The 19,475-nt window shown below is 42.8% G+C and overlaps 1 protein-coding gene across 3 annotated transcripts in view; it reads right to left on the bottom strand.

The window, feature by feature from the left end:
- Positions 1-19,475, bottom strand: part of TMTC1 (transmembrane O-mannosyltransferase targeting cadherins 1) — a 171,035-nt gene that overhangs the window by 77,581 nt on the left and 73,979 nt on the right. For all 3 annotated transcript variants that reach the window (XM_077935118.1, XM_077935116.1, XM_077935117.1), the window contains 3 exons: positions 10,814-10,895; positions 10,236-10,339; positions 1,270-1,459 (listed from right to left, as the gene is read on the bottom strand). In XM_077935118.1, coding sequence (XP_077791244.1) covers positions 1,270-1,459; positions 10,236-10,339; positions 10,814-10,895 — 376 coding nt within the window. The remainder of the gene's footprint in view (positions 1-1,269; positions 1,460-10,235; positions 10,340-10,813; positions 10,896-19,475) is intronic.

Below are 19,475 nucleotides of genomic sequence, written 5' to 3'. Positions count from 1 at the left end.
CAGGTAAATTGTAGTGGGGTAAGGAGTGGAAGGGGTGTGCATGAATCAGTGGGTTGTCATGGGGAAAGGGCCGGACTCTCAAAAAAGTGCTCAGACACAACACTTTAAATCACAGGCTTGTTCCTAGAAAACATGGGGCAAAAGGTAACTGTGGATGAGCCCGGGTTGTATGCATGGAACTTGGGATCACATTCACTCGCCTCAAACAAACATTTTCTTACAGGTGCAGCTCCAATATGCACACTAGCTCTCCTGCTCACAAAGCCTGCCCCATCTGCATGAAGCCAAAACTTCATTGCTTTGTTTGTGCTGATCCACTTCTTCCATTAAAATAAATGGGATAGACAGCCCACACTCAGTATGTTCAAGGAAGAACACCCAGACCTCTTGATCTTCTAGGTAAAGGTAAAGGTACCCCTGACCATTAGGTCCAGTCGCGGATGACTCTGCAGTTGCGCGCTCATCTTGCTCTATAGGCCGAGGGAGCCAGCGTTTGTCTGCAGACAGCTTCCGGGTCATGTGGCCAGCATGACTAAACCGCTTCTGGCGAACCAGAGCAGCGCACGGATCCTCTACTCACCAGCAATTTCTCCTTTAAAACTGCTACCAACTCAATGGTTCACAATAGTCTAAAGACCTTCCCCAAGGTTGTGGGGGCACAAAGGGAGACAAGAGTGCTTGATTCCTCCTCCCTCTCCCACTAAACCTTGATTCACGCACAGGTTTCATGCACGAGTTTCAGCTACAGCATCAGAAAGTTGTTACATTCAAACCAATATGGTACAGCCTGTAAAGTAGCCCGTATCACTTATTATTTCATGTTCCCTTCAACCTAAGGTTCCAGGGCAGGTTATAGCAATTAAAGAACAATATTAAAAACAGTTCAAAACAACATAAAATAACAGAAATAAGGTGGCTCCTAAAAATATACATCTCTCATGTCAAAAGCCACGGTAAAGAGATACATCTTTGGCATTTGCCAGATGCACCACTGTGGGGAAGGAGTTCCACAACTTAGGAGGTGCTGCCGTGAATCCTCTCTCCCAGGTGATACACCCAATACCAACTTTCTGAGGGTGGTGGAACAACCAAGACTGAGATTATTCCTTGGTAAATAACATCTGACCAGGCCCAGATGGGTATGTAGAAAGAGAAACGGAATACTTATCGTTAGCATATTCAGGAACACTGCCTCCTCCGTTCTTTCAGGACAGAATTGTTTCTACATAATCAGTACACAAACAAATAAGTAGAGAAACATTTGTTTACCTTGAATGCTACTATGCAGTGCAGACCCAGCAGCAGCATCACCGCTGCCATCAGAAGTGTGGCAAAATTCCTCATGTCCCAGATCGATTCAACCAAAGGGATACTCCCAACCTGCCAGTCATAGCACAGAGTAATGGGAGCCAGTAGAAGCCAGGCATTGAAGGCCAGGAGGTAGGAATAAGTAAGAAACCTACAAAATGAAATGTGAAGTTCAGTTACTAGCATGCTGCTCGTAGGGGGAAAGGCAGGATTGTCACCAGTAGGTGGAAAGGACACTGGTGCAAATCAGAGCCAAGTTTAATTTGTGGGACGAAAGAACAGTGAAAGAACATCCACAACTCTGCCTTAATTTCCACACTCATATCCATTCGGCAGTACCATATCACGTTAGATGAGCAGAGATGGGCAATATCTTTATTAGGACTAATCAAAATGCCACAGAATAGTGAGTAAAGCTTTTTGAGTTCTCCACAACACTTCATCATGTCGACTGTTACACAACTCTGCTTTGTGAAGCATCTAGGCCTAAGAAAGAGTTCAGGAGAACAGAAAAGCTTGCCTGCTATTCTGTGGCATCCTGGTTGGTCCTAATAAAGGTGTTATCCAAATGTGATTTTTGAAGCTACCATTACAGATGCCTTTGCATTTTATGTACATTCCTAATGGCATGCACTGGAGAAACCCAAGCAGATGGGCAGGGTGTAAATATGACGATGATGATGATGATGATGATAATGATAATGATAATAATAATAATAATAATCAGATCCCATGCAGCAGTGGCAGCAGCAGGCCCTCTATAAACTCAGTGAGATATGATGGGCTGTTCTAATGAGCCGGTTGGGCCGAGGCAACTGATCAAGGCAAAACCACAGATTCATGATACAAGCTCAGATATGTAAGCTCGGCTCCCAAAAGGTAGTACAGTCAGGTAAGACAAGTGTGGACAGACAAGAATGTAGTGGGAGTTGGCAGGGCTGTAGAAAAGGCTTGCAGGATCCTGTACCTACCGTAAGTAGGAATAGGCAGGTGCAGAGCAGCAGCAGAATCCATGCTGTTTTTTTTCCTAACACAGCCCATTAACAGAAAGGAGAAAGACAAGAAAGGCCAGAGAAAAAGCCTAGTGCAGCAAGGCAAGGAGCCAGTAAAGTTAATTGGACCTAAGAAGACTTACGGTGTTGCACAAGGCTGCCGTGTCCCAGCAAAGCTCCCAAAAGACCCACAGACTGAAAATTCACTTGTGCAATAAAAGCCAACATAGTGCAGCAGTTACAGCAGCTTTTGCCATCCCAGTGCCTTCCAGATGTTTTGGACTACAACACCCATGAGCTGCAGTCAACACTGTGCGGGGGGCTGTAGTTCACAACATCTGAAAGGTATCAGGTTGGCAAAGGGTGGGTTACAATATTGGGCTAGGAGTTGAAATTCCTGCTCAGCCATGGAGCCAGTGACCAGCCTAGTGGATCTCCTAGGTTTGTTGTGCAGCTAAAGCGTGTGTGAGTGTGCGCACATGCACACAGGCATCTGCACAATTTTGTACACCACTTTGAGCTCCTTGAAGGAACGGCAGGATATAAATATATATAAGTAAGTTAGTTTCTGATAACCTTGTAAAGTATAAGAAAGGTTGGTCATATAATGGAAAAACACCTTTTTGTTTCTGAGGCAGTGATGTGATGAAAACTGCTTTTCTGCAATCTGGTAGCATTTAGAAGCCAAGACGACTGAGAAGCCAATATCAGACTGTTAATCTCAGCATCACACCCGGCTGATGTGGAAAACAACAGCATAATGAGAGATTCCCTTGAGGAGCAGAGCTTCCAACATAACCCAGGCAACATGTAGGCAGCCCACAAGGATGCGGACAGCTTAGCTGCTGACCCTGCAACTGTTATTGTGAACTATTATGAGCAGGCAAAGGAAACAGAAGTCCCCTCCCCATACCATGTGAGAACATTTACAAAGACGAATGATAAGACCTATTTGTACAGCACTTTCAGCAGAAATGATACGTAACAAACGACAGAAACACCAACCAAGTGGCTTGGAAATTGCTCTGTTCTGTCTTGGCACCACTTATGATCCTTCCAAACATTCTGCCAGCACAGCCACATATTGTTTTCCAAATCCTAAAACACTCGTCACATGCTGTGCATAGTTGGCTGGTTCACATCTCAGCTTATCACAACAGAAAATCTCTTGGCTGTTTTGCTCGTTGTCAAATGCTGAAAGCTCTCATTAAATTTGCACGGTTTAGGAAGCATTCGCCAAACATGGCGGTGGGACTAAAGAGAGCACTTATTGATTCGCCGCAAGCCTCTTTTGAAAATGCAAGGATTCCATCTGTGACAGTTTTTAAAGCGTAACAATTTGGATCGCCTTCCCGTTTTAATAGCCTGGAATAATAGCTTGCCGTTTGTGTATACCACAAAGCTAAGAGTGGCTGTGACAGCGGGCAGTAAGTGTGAGGCCAAAGAATAAAAGGCAGCATTTATTTTTAAGTAATCAACAACGTCATATAGTACCTTTCATCAGTAGCTCTCAAAATGCTTTGCAAAAAGTATAAAGGACCTGCAAACACTAAAATAGCTAATGCTATTAATCAGCTTTCACAAAAGCAGTAAGACACACTTGTTATTTCTATGAAGTAGTACATTGCCATTTATCCTCCCCAAAACCTTCTGTAGGAGGTTAAGCTAGTGATTTGTCAAAGGTCATGAACTGGAACACAGGAAGCTACCTTACAACTGGTCAGATTATTTGTCCATCTAGCCCAGTACAATGTACTCCAGGGGTGCAGAACCACTGGGATTCCAGATATTGGTGGACTACAACTCCCACAATCCCTTTCCATTGGCCATGCTGACCAAGACTGATGGAAGCTGAAGTCCAACATCAGAAGGGCCACTGGTCTCCTCTCACTGGCAGCAGCCCTCAGGGTTCTCAGGCAGAGAACTTTCCCATCATCTGCTACCTCATTCTTTTAGATGACAGGCATTAAGCCTCAGACCAGTGGTCGTGGTGCCTGGTGCCCATTTGGACTGGTAGGGCAGAGAACAAGGAGGCTAAGGATTTGGGGAGTTAGATCCACAGACATGCAGAGCCAGCTAATTCTAGTTTTGTCCTCGACTTCTTCCCTGGTGAGTTTTACTAAGGCAATGCTGAAACTAAGATTTCCAGGCGCCACAAAATTAATCCAAATTAGCTACTTCCTTGCCTCTTTTCGGCCAGCACAGCAATGCCAAAAAATATTCCAGCGGCCTCTGTTATTGGGTAGTTAGAAAACAGCATTCCTTCTCTTCCAGCCTGACCTTTTAAGTTTCACTCTCCTAAATTTACTATCTACATGGGAAGTCAAGAAATAAGAGCACAAAGGCATTCTTGCTGGCTGCCTCTCAACCGTGGAATTTGCTCCCTCTTACCAGACTTGCCAAACCCTGAGATTGTGCTCCTCATAGTGATATTTTTATTCAAGTTACCTTTGGGTGACCAAAGAAAGAGTAAGATGATGATAATTAAACTCTAATTAATTACAATAGCATAATGTTACCCCTCTTGAGCTCTTGGCATAGGGAAGGCTATCAATCAAATGAAACTAATGAGCCCCCTGTTAATCTCATCAGATTTTAAAAAGGAAAGTGAAGCTGTTTCGCCTCATGTATATACAGATTTTCATGACAGTATATAATTACTTATAATGCAATTTGCTCAGAGGTAAATTCCCTTGGGTTCAATGGGGTGCTTAATCCAGAGTTGCAAGAATTCAGCATTAAAAAGAAAAGAACCCTAAAACTAAAAGGAGAACTTGAAAGATGAACTTCCCAGTTACAGGCTTCTGCCATTCTCCATGTTAAAGCAAGGCCTGAGTTTATTCCCAAAGTTTGCATGATTTTATAAAAAAGAACCTCGGCAGCAACTGTTACTGTGGCATACTGGATGCTTGAATGCATTTAATCTAATGCTTTAAAACTAATTATAAATACTGCTTGTGCAACCAGATCTCTCTCAAGAACATAAAACAACCACCCATCCAAAACACAGCTCTGAGGAAAGTGACAGCTTGAACATAAACACCGGGGACTTGCTTGCTTCCCTGACTGCAATCTAGGCTGTTTATTATTTTACCCCAATCTATACTTTATGCAGCTCTGGAGAATGTTCCCTAATCATTTGAGTTAATTTGTCTACTAATTTTCAGTATGCATTGCATTTCTTCCAATTAACATTTGCTCTTTGAATAACTGAGACGAACAGTGCAGATTAAGTCAGATGGCCAAAGAGCGTTTGCATTTTAAAAAAATTATTTTGCAGACTTCATGTAAAAGAATTTTTTTTTTTATTGCTAATATGTGGAGAAACTGCTTGTTTTTATTTCTGGTGCCAAGGCATCTGCACTTCTAGCCCTAGATTCAAGCAACGAAAAGCATGAAAGTTGAAGCAAAGTTAACTCTTTACAGCCTGGCAAGAAAGCAGAGGATCCTACTTTAGAGTCCATTTATCACATGGCACAGTTGAGAAACTGAATCACACTCACATTACTGCCTAGTCCTATGCAATTTTCCCCCAAACTAATTTTCACTGTATTTAATGAGGCTCTCAATAGGTTAATCTGTTTAGAATTGCAGCCTTGAAGTCAATGGGACCTGAATAGGATTTTGCATAGGATTGTAAAGTATGGTAAAGGTAAAGGACCCATGGATGGTTAAGTCCACTCAAAGGCGACTATGGGGTGAGGCTCTCAGCCCACTTTTCAGGCCAAGGGAGCTGGTGTTTGTCCACAGACAGCATTCCGGGTCATGTGACCAGCATGACTATACCACTACTGGCGCACAGAAGACTGTGACGAGTGCCAGAGTGCACGGAAATGCCGTTTACCTTCCCACCACAGCAGGAATTATTTATCTACTCGCTCTGGTATGCTTTCTGCTAGGCTGGCAGAAGCTGGGGCAGAGCAACAGGAGCTCACCCCATCGTGCGGACTCGAACTGCCGACCTTCCGATCGGCAAGCCCAAGAGGCTCAGTGGTTTAAACCACAGCGCCACTCACGTGCCTACTAGGATTGTACTCTTAGTCAAGAAGCAAACAACGTGAGTAGTCCCAAGACCATGAACTCTTAATTGGCTGCAGCAGATGTATAGGTATTTTTAAGATATACTACCCCATGTAACAGTGGCTTCCCTTGGTGGGCCAAGCTCATCCTGTGTGCCAGAGGTTGCCCACTCCTGCAACAGAATGAGCAGGGAGGCCCTCAGATGCAAGACGGTTGACTCACTCCATTCTGACACAATACATATGATTATTTTAAAGAGCTGAAACTCTTTTAATACCATCAGAGGCTAAAATTGCCTGGGACCAAGTATCATGGCTGTAGCAATTCTATACTTGGAATATGCTGGACAGACCAGTGTTCTTTATCCTATCCAAACTCAACATTCACTTCTTGCCTCTACATGGGACCCAACTGGCAATCTAATAGGTAAAGGTAAAGGTAAAGGTACCCCTGCCCGTACGGGCCAGTCTTGACAGACTCTAGGGTTGTGCGCTCATCTCACTCTATAGGCCGGGAGCCAGCGCTGTCCGCAGACACTTCCGGGTCACGTGGCCAGCATGACAAGCTGCATCTGGCGACCCAGCGCAGCACACGGAAACGCCATTTACCTTCCCGCTAGTAAGCGGTCCCTATTTATCTACTTGCACCTGGGGGTGCTTTCGAACTGCTAGGTTGGCAGGCGCTGGGACCGAGCAGCGGGAGCGCACCCCGCCACGGGGATTCGAACCGCCGACCTGACGATCGGCAAGTCCTAGGTGCTGAGGTTTTACCCACAGCGCCACCCGCGTCCCATAGGCAATCTAATACTGTATATTATATATGTACCTTTACTATATGTGTGCATCTGCCTGACCCTCTCTGTCCTTTTTCTTTCCCCTCTGGTTGCCAGCTTCTCTCTTCTGCATTGTTGTTGCGTCATTGCTGATACAACCAATCTTAAAACAAACAAAGCCACACATACATACACAACCCTCTCTTGGGTTGCAACGTACAAACAGAACTTGACCCTATAGCAGGTCCTGAGCCTGAGGGAAGTTGGGTGGGAATTCAGTCTGTGCCACCAACAACTATCACCTGTGGCTGAAGGGGGGGCTACAGAGAAACCAACCGGATCAGCAATGAAGCCTCTTAACAGGAAGACAAGAGAACAGATCACATTGTTCTGCTTGACCTCTATTAAGAGCTTCTGGGTCAGGCTGTCTCACTGGTGTGGGACAGGATCCCACTACAGTGGTACCTCGGGTTAAGTACTTAATTCGTTCTGGAGGTCTGTTCTTAACCTGAAACTGTTCTTAACCCGAAGCACCACTTTAACTAATGGTGCCTCCCGCTGCCGCCGCGCCACCGGTGCACGATTTCTGTTCTCATCCTGAAGCAAAGTTCTTAACCCGAGGTACTATTTCTGGGTTAGAAGAGTCTGTAAACTGAAGTGTATGTAACCTGAAGCGTATGTAACCTGAAGCGTATGTAACCTGAAGCGTATGTAACCCGAGGTGCTACTGTACTACAATGGTATACAACCACCTTCTGCAGGCCCTCCCATACACAGAACAACCTGGTAGAAGTATAATGTCCACCAGTTTTATATGGGAAGTGGAGACAGACAGACAGACAGACAGACAGACAGACACACACACACACACACACACACACACACACACACACACAAAAGAGCTGTTATCTTTTCAAAAATGATTCGGCTGACAAAGAGACAAGTATGCCAAGCTATATAGAAAGCGGAGGGTTTTGCCGCATGGATGGGCTCCCTGATAGGAGCGCCTCAGAGTAAACAAACCAAATACGGCAGAGATAGGGAGCCCATAAATAACAGCACCTGGTTATAATTGCAGCCACATATGTTTTACAACATTATTATGAAGTGCCTTGTCAAGCGCATTTGATTTAGAGCTGTGAAAAAGATGGAAAGAGCCCCAAGCTAAAATAGCTTCAGCTGTAAATACCGAAGTGAAAAATTGTTACGCCTAATGAAGGGCATTAATAACATTTCCTCTCGGCATTTAGGAAGAGTTAAAATTCTGTTCGTTATCTGAGGAAGCCCACAAGGTTTTTAAAAGGAAAAGTTAATGGGCTACAAAACCTACCCCATGCTGTTCTTTTCCATTCCGCCCTCTTACATGACCCATGAGAACATTTGTATTTTCTTTTCCAGAGTCTCACAGTTCAATCTATAGTAGCCAGAGAGACAATGAGCTGTTTGTCTCTTCCGGTACCTTCCACGTTACAGCTTCTCCTCCTGCTTTTTCTTCCCCTTGCACTGAAGTCTTAAGGATAAACCATGGATGTTGAGGCATTAGGCTTGCCAAGCCAGAAACCCAAGAGCCTTAAAGGCTTATATGGTGGTGATGCAGTTTCCCCTAATCAAGGGATTAGACAGAGTGATATTCGGGAATTAAGTACAACCCATGAAAAGCTTCCACAGAAAGCAAACTGAAAATGTGGTGCTTGCTTTCACTAGTCCTTCACTGGCTTCCCTAACCTTTCAAAGAGACTGCCCAAATTTAAATGAGAGTTCATTGGGACTAGGAGTCTCCTTTGTACTGCTGCTCTCTTGAGGGAAGTACCCTGAGGGCATTTGAAATAATCAGTAAAAGCATTTATCCAAGCTTTTAATGCTGTGGTGATTATCCTGGGAGAGCTCTTACTCCTAGTAATGGTTCATGAGCAACTGGCAGTACCTAGCTAAACAACATGGCAAGGAATGTAGTCAAGAAATGAAACCCCAATTTTTTCTTACTTTCTTCCACAGGCATAATTTCTATGTTCTATGCGTCGTTTGACATAAGTGCTTCCTGTGTTAAGGTTCCAAATTTCTGCCCTGGACTAAGTACCTATAGACCTTCTCTATAAAAATATAAATAAAATGTTTAGGTGTCTGGACCCCAAATACCTCTTTAGAATCACTTATCTATATCAGGGTGAATTTCAAAAATTTGAGCACGGCCAATATTCACATTAATGCTAGGTTTGGACAAATCTGTCTATTTTGGTTTCTCTAAGTTTCTCACTTTTACAGCCTTAAAATCTGGTTTGCCCATTTCTGCATACACGTCTGAAATTTTTTAATGCAGCATAAAAATTAGTACAGTGGTACCTTGGGTTACATACGCTTCAGGTTACAGACTCCGCTAACCCAGAAATAGTACTTCGAGTTAAGAACTTTGCTTCAGGATGAGAACAGAAATCGTGCTCCGGCAGCGCAGCAGCAGCAGGAGGCCCCATTAGCTAAAGTGGTGCTTCAGGTTAAGAACAGTTTCAGGTTAAGATAGGACCTCCAGAACGAATTAAGTACTTAACCCGAGGTACCACTGTATTCATTTTTGTGCTAGCTTTCCCTAATACAGTGGTACCTCTGGTTGCGGATGGGATCCGTTCTGGAGCTCCGGTCGGATCCCGAAGTTTCCGCAACCAGAGCATCCGCTTCCAGGTTTGCCATGTTCGCATCCTGAAGGATACACAACCGGAGGTATGGGTATCCAGAGGTACCACTGTATGTACAATTTTTGTAGAAGCATTTTTGCAAGCAAATGTGCCGTAACAGAATGCAGTTGTATATGTTACTTTCACTAAAATATGCATTTTTGCATGTACTCTGCACTAGAATACATATTGTTGCACACATTCCTTGTTTGGGCAACTCCATCGTAAAATCTGGAAAAGTGCACATTCACACGTGACTGTCAACAACCACCACATTTTGGACAATCACTGCAACATATCCACTGGAATTATTTTATGCATTTGAGTTAATCTAATCCTGCAAATATTATAGGTTCCCAAGCATATTTTTACAACTGTGATTTTCAGGAAACAACAACAAAGATTAAGGCCTCAATTAGTTCACATTAAATGGAAAGATAGCATCAACTCAAACATATGTGACTCCTGGTATCATACCTTGTTAGAAGATAAGGTGAGAATGAAGCTGGATTGTCCTGTTCTGAAAACCCTGGCATAGAACCTCCCATTATCCAGAAGCGAAAATACAAAAGTAGGATCACCTTCAGAAAAGAAGAGATATTTCGGTTATTACTACAAAAAAAGCATACAATTCATTACGACCAGGAAACCAGAACCTATCTTAAAACAAACATTTTCAGGTTAACTGAGATAAACTGTTCTAACTCAGCATAAGGGCGGACTTTGTTAATATGGTGCCTTGAGGAAGGACAAAAAAATTTCTTCTAATTTTCACAGTAATTCCTTTTGATGCAGTTGCTTTTTAATGGATCTTCTCAGTAGGTACCCAGCAGGTGGTTGTTTTGCACCCCTCAGCTTGGTGCCCTGTGCAGGAGAACTGTCCCCACCAACTTAAATCTGCCGCTGCCCAGCATACAAATTCTTATGTTTGTTCCTATGGACTAACAGAGTAAGATACTTCTGTATTAGGCCTGCTCTCGAGACTGAGGAGCTACAATGGGATTCATCTGAAGAAATTAAAGTTAAGTAAGAATATAGTTCAAAGTAATACTTACATAGGTAAGTACCAAGGCAGCCCTTTTTAAAAAAGGACTTGTGATGTATAAGAACTTCTGTTTGTTGCTTATGGTCAGGTAACTATAAAAAAGAAAAGAAAACATTTATGAAAGTGATTATCAGTAGACACCAATCTTCTAGAACTGGAATGTTGTGGGGTGGGGGGTGTTATTACAATTATAAACTGTCTTTCCACCAATGCATTTAAGGCATTCATGGTTTAAAACAAGGTTTCCAAATTAATAAACACAATATGCAAAGGGAGAAGGGACATGGATGGAAGAGGAAAAAATAAGCAGGTAGACCGGGGGGGGGGGGAGGTGACTTTGCTGCCCCAGCTCTCCAGCTGATACACAGCACATTCCACATATTTAGGCACAATCACCACATTTAGGTAAGATCTATTGTTTTTGGGTGTGTAAATCACATGGGGTTCCCGGGATCCTAAGTTCTAAGGAGAACTGTACTCATGAAAGGAGTGCAAACTCCTTCCATGCTTGGAGGGAAGCTTAGGATCCAAGCCATGGTTTCTCCGCTGCCTGCATTCCACTGATCCATAAATAAAAACATGTTCCTTTAGGTTGCAAAAAGTAAAGGTCTTTGGTCCCTGTTGTACAGTTTCTCAGGCAAAAAGGAACAAGGCGTCTCTATCGCACTAAGCATCTATTACACTCACCCATCTAGTCTGGTTCAAGGAAAACGTTGGCTTAAAGGTTTCAGCCAAAAAAACAAATAAAAAATTGCACAGATTACAGTATTTCCCAGTTTAAAAGAAAAATGTCAAAAGCAGTCTTTTGATCTATGTCTTTACAGCAAACAGCAAGTAACCTTAACAACCCTTAAAATGTAAGGAAAAGCTCTGCACACCAACAAAGTAAGAGAGATAAAGCCCACATGAGATGGGTTTAAAATTTAAAGAGGAAAAGAAAACATGGGGGGATCTGGGTGTGCTCCAGAAAACACACTGTCTAATCAAAGCAGTCTGATGAATGCCATGTCAAAAGAAGTAATAATATAATGAGCCACATTCCACAGAGAAAAGCTAAATTGTCTCAGACATTTTATGTCTATTTATTAATAAATGTCAGCATTTGATCTTGGTATCCGAGCTAAATGCCAAGCTAGACTAAAAAGGGACTAATCTTACAAGGTCTTAAGTTTCCCAAACCTCCACTGATTTCAGACAGGCAACAACTCCGCACTTTAAAAGGCAACTCCCAATTACTCTCCATATTTCACCTTGGCCTTGATGTGAAGTCGCCGGAGGGAACAAGCAGTTGATTTAATTAACCTGAGAGCAGGCCCTTAACACCTCCTGTTTGCCTGCTTATCTAAGAAAGCATTAGAAGAGGTTTCTATAAACCCTCTTTGACTTTAACGGAATTTGGCCATAAAAAGAATACTTACAATGCCAGCAAACCATTGGAAATGTCTCAATTCAGTCAGCAGCAGAACGCTGGCCCTATGTAGCCAGCCCCAATGAAGCATTCAAGCAACTCAAAACCACACTGTCAAACTACTCATGACCCCAGTAGCTACATATAAAAATCACACATCCTAACTGGAGTTTCTTAATTCATAATCACATTCAGGATACCATTGTGTTGTCTTCTTCTTTGGCGATCACTCATAGCCAAGTAAGCATGGTCTTAGCAGTGTATCCGTAGGTGACTGTGGAGGCCAATTCTGTATCCACACATCCTTCCACAGTGGGGATATAGGTTTCGGGGCGGGGGGGGGGGGACAGATCATGGTAGGGGCTTGCCAAACGTGCTTTCCTCTTAGCAAATTTCTCCCTTATCTCCTGAGTGTGAGTGTCTTCAAAGTGCATGGCACCTTTGGTAAAGGCTGTTCTCCAACTGGAGCGCTCACAAGCCAATGTTTCCCAATTGTCAGTGTTTATACTACATTTTTTAAGATTTGCCTTGAGAGAGTCTTTAAACCTCTTTTGTTGACCACCAGCCTTATGCTTTCCATTTTTAAGTTCAGAATAGAATAGTTGCTTTAGAAGACGATAATCAGGCATCCCATCAACGCGACTAGTCCCAACAAAGTTGATGTTGAAGAATCATTGCTTTGACACTGGTGATCTTTGCTTCTTCCAGTACACTAACATTAGTTCACCTATCTTCTCAAGTGATATGTAAAATTTTGCGGAGACACCGTTGATGGAATCTTTTGAGGAGTTGGAGATGGTGTTTGTAAGTGGTCCATGTTTCGCAAGCGTACAGTAAGGTTGATAGTACAATAGGTTTGTAAACAAGCATTTTGGTTTCCCTGCAAATGTCCCAGTCCTCAAACACTCTGCATTTCTATTGGAGTCACAGAGCATCACAGAGCTCACACGATGCTGGATTTCGGCATCAATGTCAGACCAGGTAGGAAAAGTGATTGACATTTTCCATCATTTCTGCTGGGATCTCCTCTCTCTCCCATATTTTTTTCGATAAGCTTGTTAAGTTGTTGTGTAAGTTCAATTCCGTCCACTTTGAATCCCATCAGGTCCACTGGCTTTGTTGTCTTTCATTTGGTTAATAGCTGTACACAACTCTCCCAAATTTGGAGATACTGCAACCTCATCTCTAATTTGTTTTTGCAGAATTTGTGAGAGGGCCTCAGCAGCTACGGGGGAGTTGCGGTTAAGGAGATGTTGGTAATGTTCTTTTCAGCACAATGCAACAGCTTCTTTATCTTTTAGAAGTGTGGTACCTTCTGTTGAGTATAGAGGGCATATACCACGATTTATTGGCTCACAGATGGTCTTTGTGGCTTTAAAGAAACTCTGTGCATCATGGATGTTGGCTAAGTGCTGGATCTCTTGAGCTTTTTTTATCTACGAGGTGTTCTTTAGTTTTCTGGTTCTTTGAACCTCAGCCTTAGCGTTGGCATAGGTTTTTTTCTTAGTGGCGCAGTTTCTGTCTCTTGCCAGATCTGTGTAAGGTGGCCATGTGTCCTAATGTACAGAGGAAGGCCTCTAATATAAAGGGATATCCTCTATTTGACAAGTGGTCCCAAGGTCATGCTGCTGCTCCCCACCCACCCCACAATCTTTGTCCTGATGTTGAAGCATAATTTCTGAAGGAGATATCTTTCTGTACAAATGAAGGCTCTCTACCAAAGTTAAAACCCTAATTGCAGACAGACTGTACTCACAAAGCTCACTTTCTTGGAAGGTATTCCCCAACACAGCAATGATGGGAGAAGCTGCACAACAGGAGTTGTTTACTAAGGATGCAGTTTGTTAAGTGTGCTGTGAACCGCCCAGGGGTCCTTTACCTTTTTACCTTTTATCTCAGGCCTTAGAACAGAAAGAAATGCACAAAAGAAGAAGGAAAAAACAAGCCATACAACACTGACAGGCATTATGGAGCCATAAATACTAAGAACATGGCAGCAGTCATCAGAGCAGTATTTACTGTCTGCTGTACTTCATGCTTCAGTCTGTAGTAGAAGCTGACAGGCTGGAGGGCTCATAGCACCTCTGATTCCAGAACGTCTCAGTGCAAAGGCCAAGATCAGTGCTGCAAAAATATTCAGCTGCTCACCATAACTACATGCTAAACATGTCCCAAATGCATCTTTCATGGAGGATCATTTAAACAAAACAAAACAAAGAACTAGATGGTGAAGAAAGCCAGCTCTACTCAAATGGCAGAGTATTTGTTGTACAGAGGTTTTTGTGTGTGTGTGTTTTGTGTGTGTGCTTTTTTTAAAAAAAAAACCTTGCCTCCAAGCCAGCTTCTCCATAAGTCACTGTGTAATTACTTGGCTGCTTCCTTTTCTAAAATGCCTTTTAGGAATAAAACATAATCAGAACAACAATAAACAACACAGAACTGCTTAAAAAAGCAAATTCATACACACACACCCATATAGTTCAACGGGAGGCCAAGACAGAGATCTGGCAGCTGTGATTTCCTGAAAAGGAGAATTCATCACAAAAAGCCAATGACATCATCACTGCTCTGAGACCTTTTTTTTATAACCGAAGACAGCAGGACAGGTGGCCCAATAAAACTCACAACCCTGTGGGTTTACAGCAGTGTTAAAAGTTGCTGGTACAAGATGGGAGTTGTGTGGATCAAAACAAACCCCTTCTAAGGCCAGACAGATTGTCTTTGTTAAGGTGAAGAACTCAGATGCCTAATTCATTTAAGCAAAAAGCTACTTGAGGCCTGCTCCACACAGCCAGTCATTTGTCTGAAGAAGATGACAGCCTGGGGCCTACCTTCTTCACAGAGCACTTCCATCTATAGAAACTCCTGCCAGTTAGGAAGAGAGCTCTGCTCAACACACCACCACTTAGGGAGATTGTGTCATCAGCCAGAAGGAGCGGAGTCTTTTTTCCCACAGTAGAAAAGAGGCTCTGGAATGGAACTCAGCTTCCTGAGACAGTGAAACTCTTTTCACACGCCTTGTTAAATCAGATATTACTTTGCAAATCACAAAACCTTCGGACTCACGTATAACATTGTCATTTTGAATGAATGAACATTTGAAATAGAGGTGGCTGTTGCAGGGAATATTCCCATTGCTGATGGTGATCTGAAACAAACAGGTGAAGGAAAACAATGTTCCTTAGACAGAATGACACCTTTCAGGACAGTTGCACCCATTTACTTAGAGGCACCCTGACATGGCCAAATATTATGAAAAACCTTGTAATCTGTGTGCGCTCAACAAGTCGACTGAAGTCCTTGCAATCCAAAGGGAACCTCTACAATCAACACACCAATATAAAAGGCAGAGCAAAGAGAGCATGTAAGAATTTTGGCGCCATAGGCTTGTATTCACCTAACTTTTATTAAGAGTAGACCCACTGAAATTAATAGACCTAAATTGGATAAAGACCTCTGCAACACTCAAAGGAGCAATAGGAAGCTTCAATCAGTCCACCACTTCATACAATCAGTCCACCACTTCCCTCTAGACCAGCTTCCTAGTTAAACAGAGCAACTGTATGTCTGCAGAGCATATGTTGTATGACTTAGAGCTCTTTAACAAATGAAATTAATATATCATTGCCTTGGTACCTGTGGCATCCTCCTCCAGTCCTGGGCTGCATTTATTCTTTGCTGAGGTTCAAGATGCTACAAAGCCCAATGGTTTAAGCCAGATTTTAATGTTAAAAATTGGGCTATCGTGATATTTGAGGATACTTGATTTTATGGCTGTTGCCTGAACAAGGTAATTTAACCACCTTAAGCTGCAGGAGAGGCAGGGCTGTTTAAATGTGTAGCAGCTCATACTGGTCATATCAGCTGCTCAAACGCTCTGGGTTCTGTCCCATCACTGCCAAAACTATCCGACAATGACCTTTTACAGGAACTGTAACTTGCTAAAGGCTTCCTCCTCCTTCAGCTCCCCACAAACTGTGCATTAAAGTCAGAGGATTCTCCACTGCTAACAGTTCGCATACACAAAAGGCAAGACAGCAAAAGGCCTACTTCGTGAAAGGTCAGAAAATACGCTGCAGTAAGAACAAATGGAAGGAGATTATTTCCCCCCATCCCCTTTCATTCTGTGACATGCTTCACAATGTATTTTCTCTTCAAAGCGACCTACTGTTGTCCACCTAGATAAAACATAGATGAAAAAGTGTAACAGAAACATACCCACAATGTGCCAATACTTGTATAGAAACAAGGAAGGGGAGAATTCCCTCATGCCAGGCATCCAATCAGCTGTCTGCTAGCTGACCAAACAAGGTTACAAGCTCTCAGCCGTCCACTGACAGCTTCTCCCACTAGTTCAAAATCAGCTGCAGTTGTTGGCATCTATGGCTGCCTATACATTGCTGACTTGAAACACAAGTAGGTTGTTCTTTTTCCTGGACTGATGCTGGTTTGAAGGGGGTTATGAAACACAGTATTTCATAAGAAAGCAACAGGATAGATACAGATTGTGGCAAACGTTGTGTGTACACCTCTTTCCAAACCAGTGGTGGGAGTACATGGGATGCAGAATAAATGGAAGCCTGCACACAGCCTCAGAATTCATGGATTCCCATCATTATCCATTTCATCCCAAGATCCAGACTCCTAAGCTCCAGAAAAGAGGCAATGCTTTATTTGTAAGCTGCTCTTGAGCTTAGGGCAATTTTTGATGTCATATAGGGCATCAGCTGATGTGCAGTGACTTCAACCCTGCTATTTGCAGGGATCAGCAACACAACTGAGTTCCCCATAAGGAACTTGGTCATATAGCTGTTGCAGCCACATTTCTAACAGCTCCACCCTTGAAGCTCCCCACCAATAATATATTTCTTCTTCAAAAAGTTTTCTCTCTCTTCATATTCTGCATCTTTTTATTCTGCATCTTTCATTTTCTAATGTATAAAATTACAGATGCATTCAAGCTTCTTCTAAATGGCAGCTTAAGGTATTGGGGTAGAAAAGCATCTGGGTTATGCCCAAGTGGCCATAATTTTAGAAAACAAGAATGCCATGTATGGTTATTTCTGGTTACTATAAACAATGCGTACAGGTTGTTCCAGTCCAGGGCCAACGATGTGGTTTGCATAGCAGGCTCTCTGGAACGTGCAACTGAGCAGCTGCACCGAGGCTGGGATTTATGACATGTTTTTCCCTTGGACAGTTTCCACTTAAGCATCACAGCTCCCAACTGACCCATAACTTGAACTTTGCCACCTCTGCTTTGGAGGTAGAAAGATCCTGGAACACCAAGGATGAACAGACAAATGGAGATCTCCCTGTATCATTTCATGAAGCCGCTGGTAAGAAACCACTCTTGCAGAGATCTTCACATCCCTCCTGATGACTTCAGACACCAACTCCTATCCAGAAATTCCCTCAGCTTCTGGTATGCTGCCCTCAAGGCCTGCTTGTGAACTTCCCATAGGGATCTGGTTGGCCACTGTGAGAACTGAATGCTGTGAACTAGATGACCCATCAGCCTGACCCAGTAGTTCCCGGCTTATGTTCTTTGCCACTACACAACACCCAAAGCAGTACATGAGGAGACTTCTCATTATTGCAGTGCACACGGAGGGTGCTTCTATATGGAAGTGAACTCAGTGCTGCTCATGCATACAAGGTTTTTTGGCAGGCATTTGAGAAAGGCAGTGCTTTAGCACTTGGGGTAAATTCAATTGCCTACAAGTTTCTGCAAGCTCCCGAGCTTTTAGATTCACATTAAAGTAAACACCATGCTTGTTCCTTCTAATTATGGCTACCTGGATATAATTCACATGCTTGGCTACTAAAATGTTAAAACTGTTAGTATAGAAGAATTGTGAATCCTTCTAACTTTTTAAAATGTGTAATACAGAAAGAAAATATTTCCCATGAGGGATACACACACACACACACACACACACACACACACACACACATATATATATAGTAGAAGAGATCAACTACCAGCTCAAGAAGGGCTTACAAATAAAGCTTTGTCACTTCTCTGGAGCAATAGGTGTCTGGCTCTTGCAAAGGAAGGGAGGTGATTGAAATCAATGAAGTCATGGTTGGCAATTACTGCACCTGGTTTTGTACAAGTAGGAGAAGCTGTGATTGCACGGCTGAGGGCTTATAACCCTGCTTGGCCTTGTTTGATCAGCTGGCAGACAGTCGATGGAATGCTTGGCACGAGTGGAAATATTTCCCCCCTCCTCTCCTGTTCTGTACAGACGCATTTCTGTGCAAGTATTGGCATATTATACATACGTTTCTCTTATGCTTTTCTTCTCTGTTTCATCCATGGGCACCCTGAGGGCACTTGCAAAAGAAATGAATTTGTCATAAAATAAAAAATGGGGAGGGAACCTCACTCCCTTTGCTCCTACTAAAGCATGTTTCCTGACCTTTCACTGAGAAGCCCTTCGGCTGGTTTGTCCTTGGAGGGAGAGCTTTTACTGCTTAGCCTCCTCCAATTGTGAAAATTCCTTCTGTCTCCAGCAGCAGAATCAATTTAAACATTTTCCACTATGTTGTGTCTTCAGCAGATGATAGGCTAGAAGGGAGTATTCCACTGAAGCTGTGGTATGAGATAGTAGTTTTTCCATTTCTGGTCTGTTTTCTTAAAACAGGGTTTTAGTGGTTAGCTGCTTGTCTCTGGATTCATACCTGCTATTTCCTCCTTTGATACTGCTGTTGTTGTTGTTGTAGCAGTAACATTGGGTCTGTATGTTCTTAGGCTTTTCCTAGAAAAGCTGTTCTGTGAATTCTGAGTAGCACATGAACAAAGAATTCCATCGAGCTTGGAAACTTGCATGCTCTTGCTGTCACAGAGTGGTCAAAACAATTTTCACTTGCACCACACCTGATAAAAGTGCTTACATAAAAAATCTTACAGACCTATGTTTGCAAGTTTTAATCCTAAAACAGCTAATAAATGCTTACACATAGCTACTGGGCAGAAGAAAAGCTTTACAAATACGATACCGCCTTCCCACACGAGTTTTGGGATCAATTCATTTATGCTACTCTGAATTCACAGAACAGCTTTTATAGAAAAAGACTGAAAAGGGTGGCTAAGGAGCAGATAGGAAGGAGTTGTTAAGAACTAGCTTTCTGGTCTCCTAAGCATCCTTATACCTCCCACACACACTCAACGCCAATGAAAATAGCCTTCACTTGCAAGACAGGAATTATGCAGGCTGAGCTATCCAATATTATTAAATATTTACTGACAAGATAAGCA

Source organism: Podarcis muralis, chromosome 10 (assembly GCF_964188315.1).
Source record: "Podarcis muralis chromosome 10, rPodMur119.hap1.1, whole genome shotgun sequence".
Classification (NCBI taxonomy): domain Eukaryota; kingdom Metazoa; phylum Chordata; class Lepidosauria; order Squamata; family Lacertidae; genus Podarcis; species Podarcis muralis.
The sequence above is the reverse complement of the archived record's forward strand: the minus strand, read 5'-3'. Positions and strand labels throughout refer to the sequence as shown.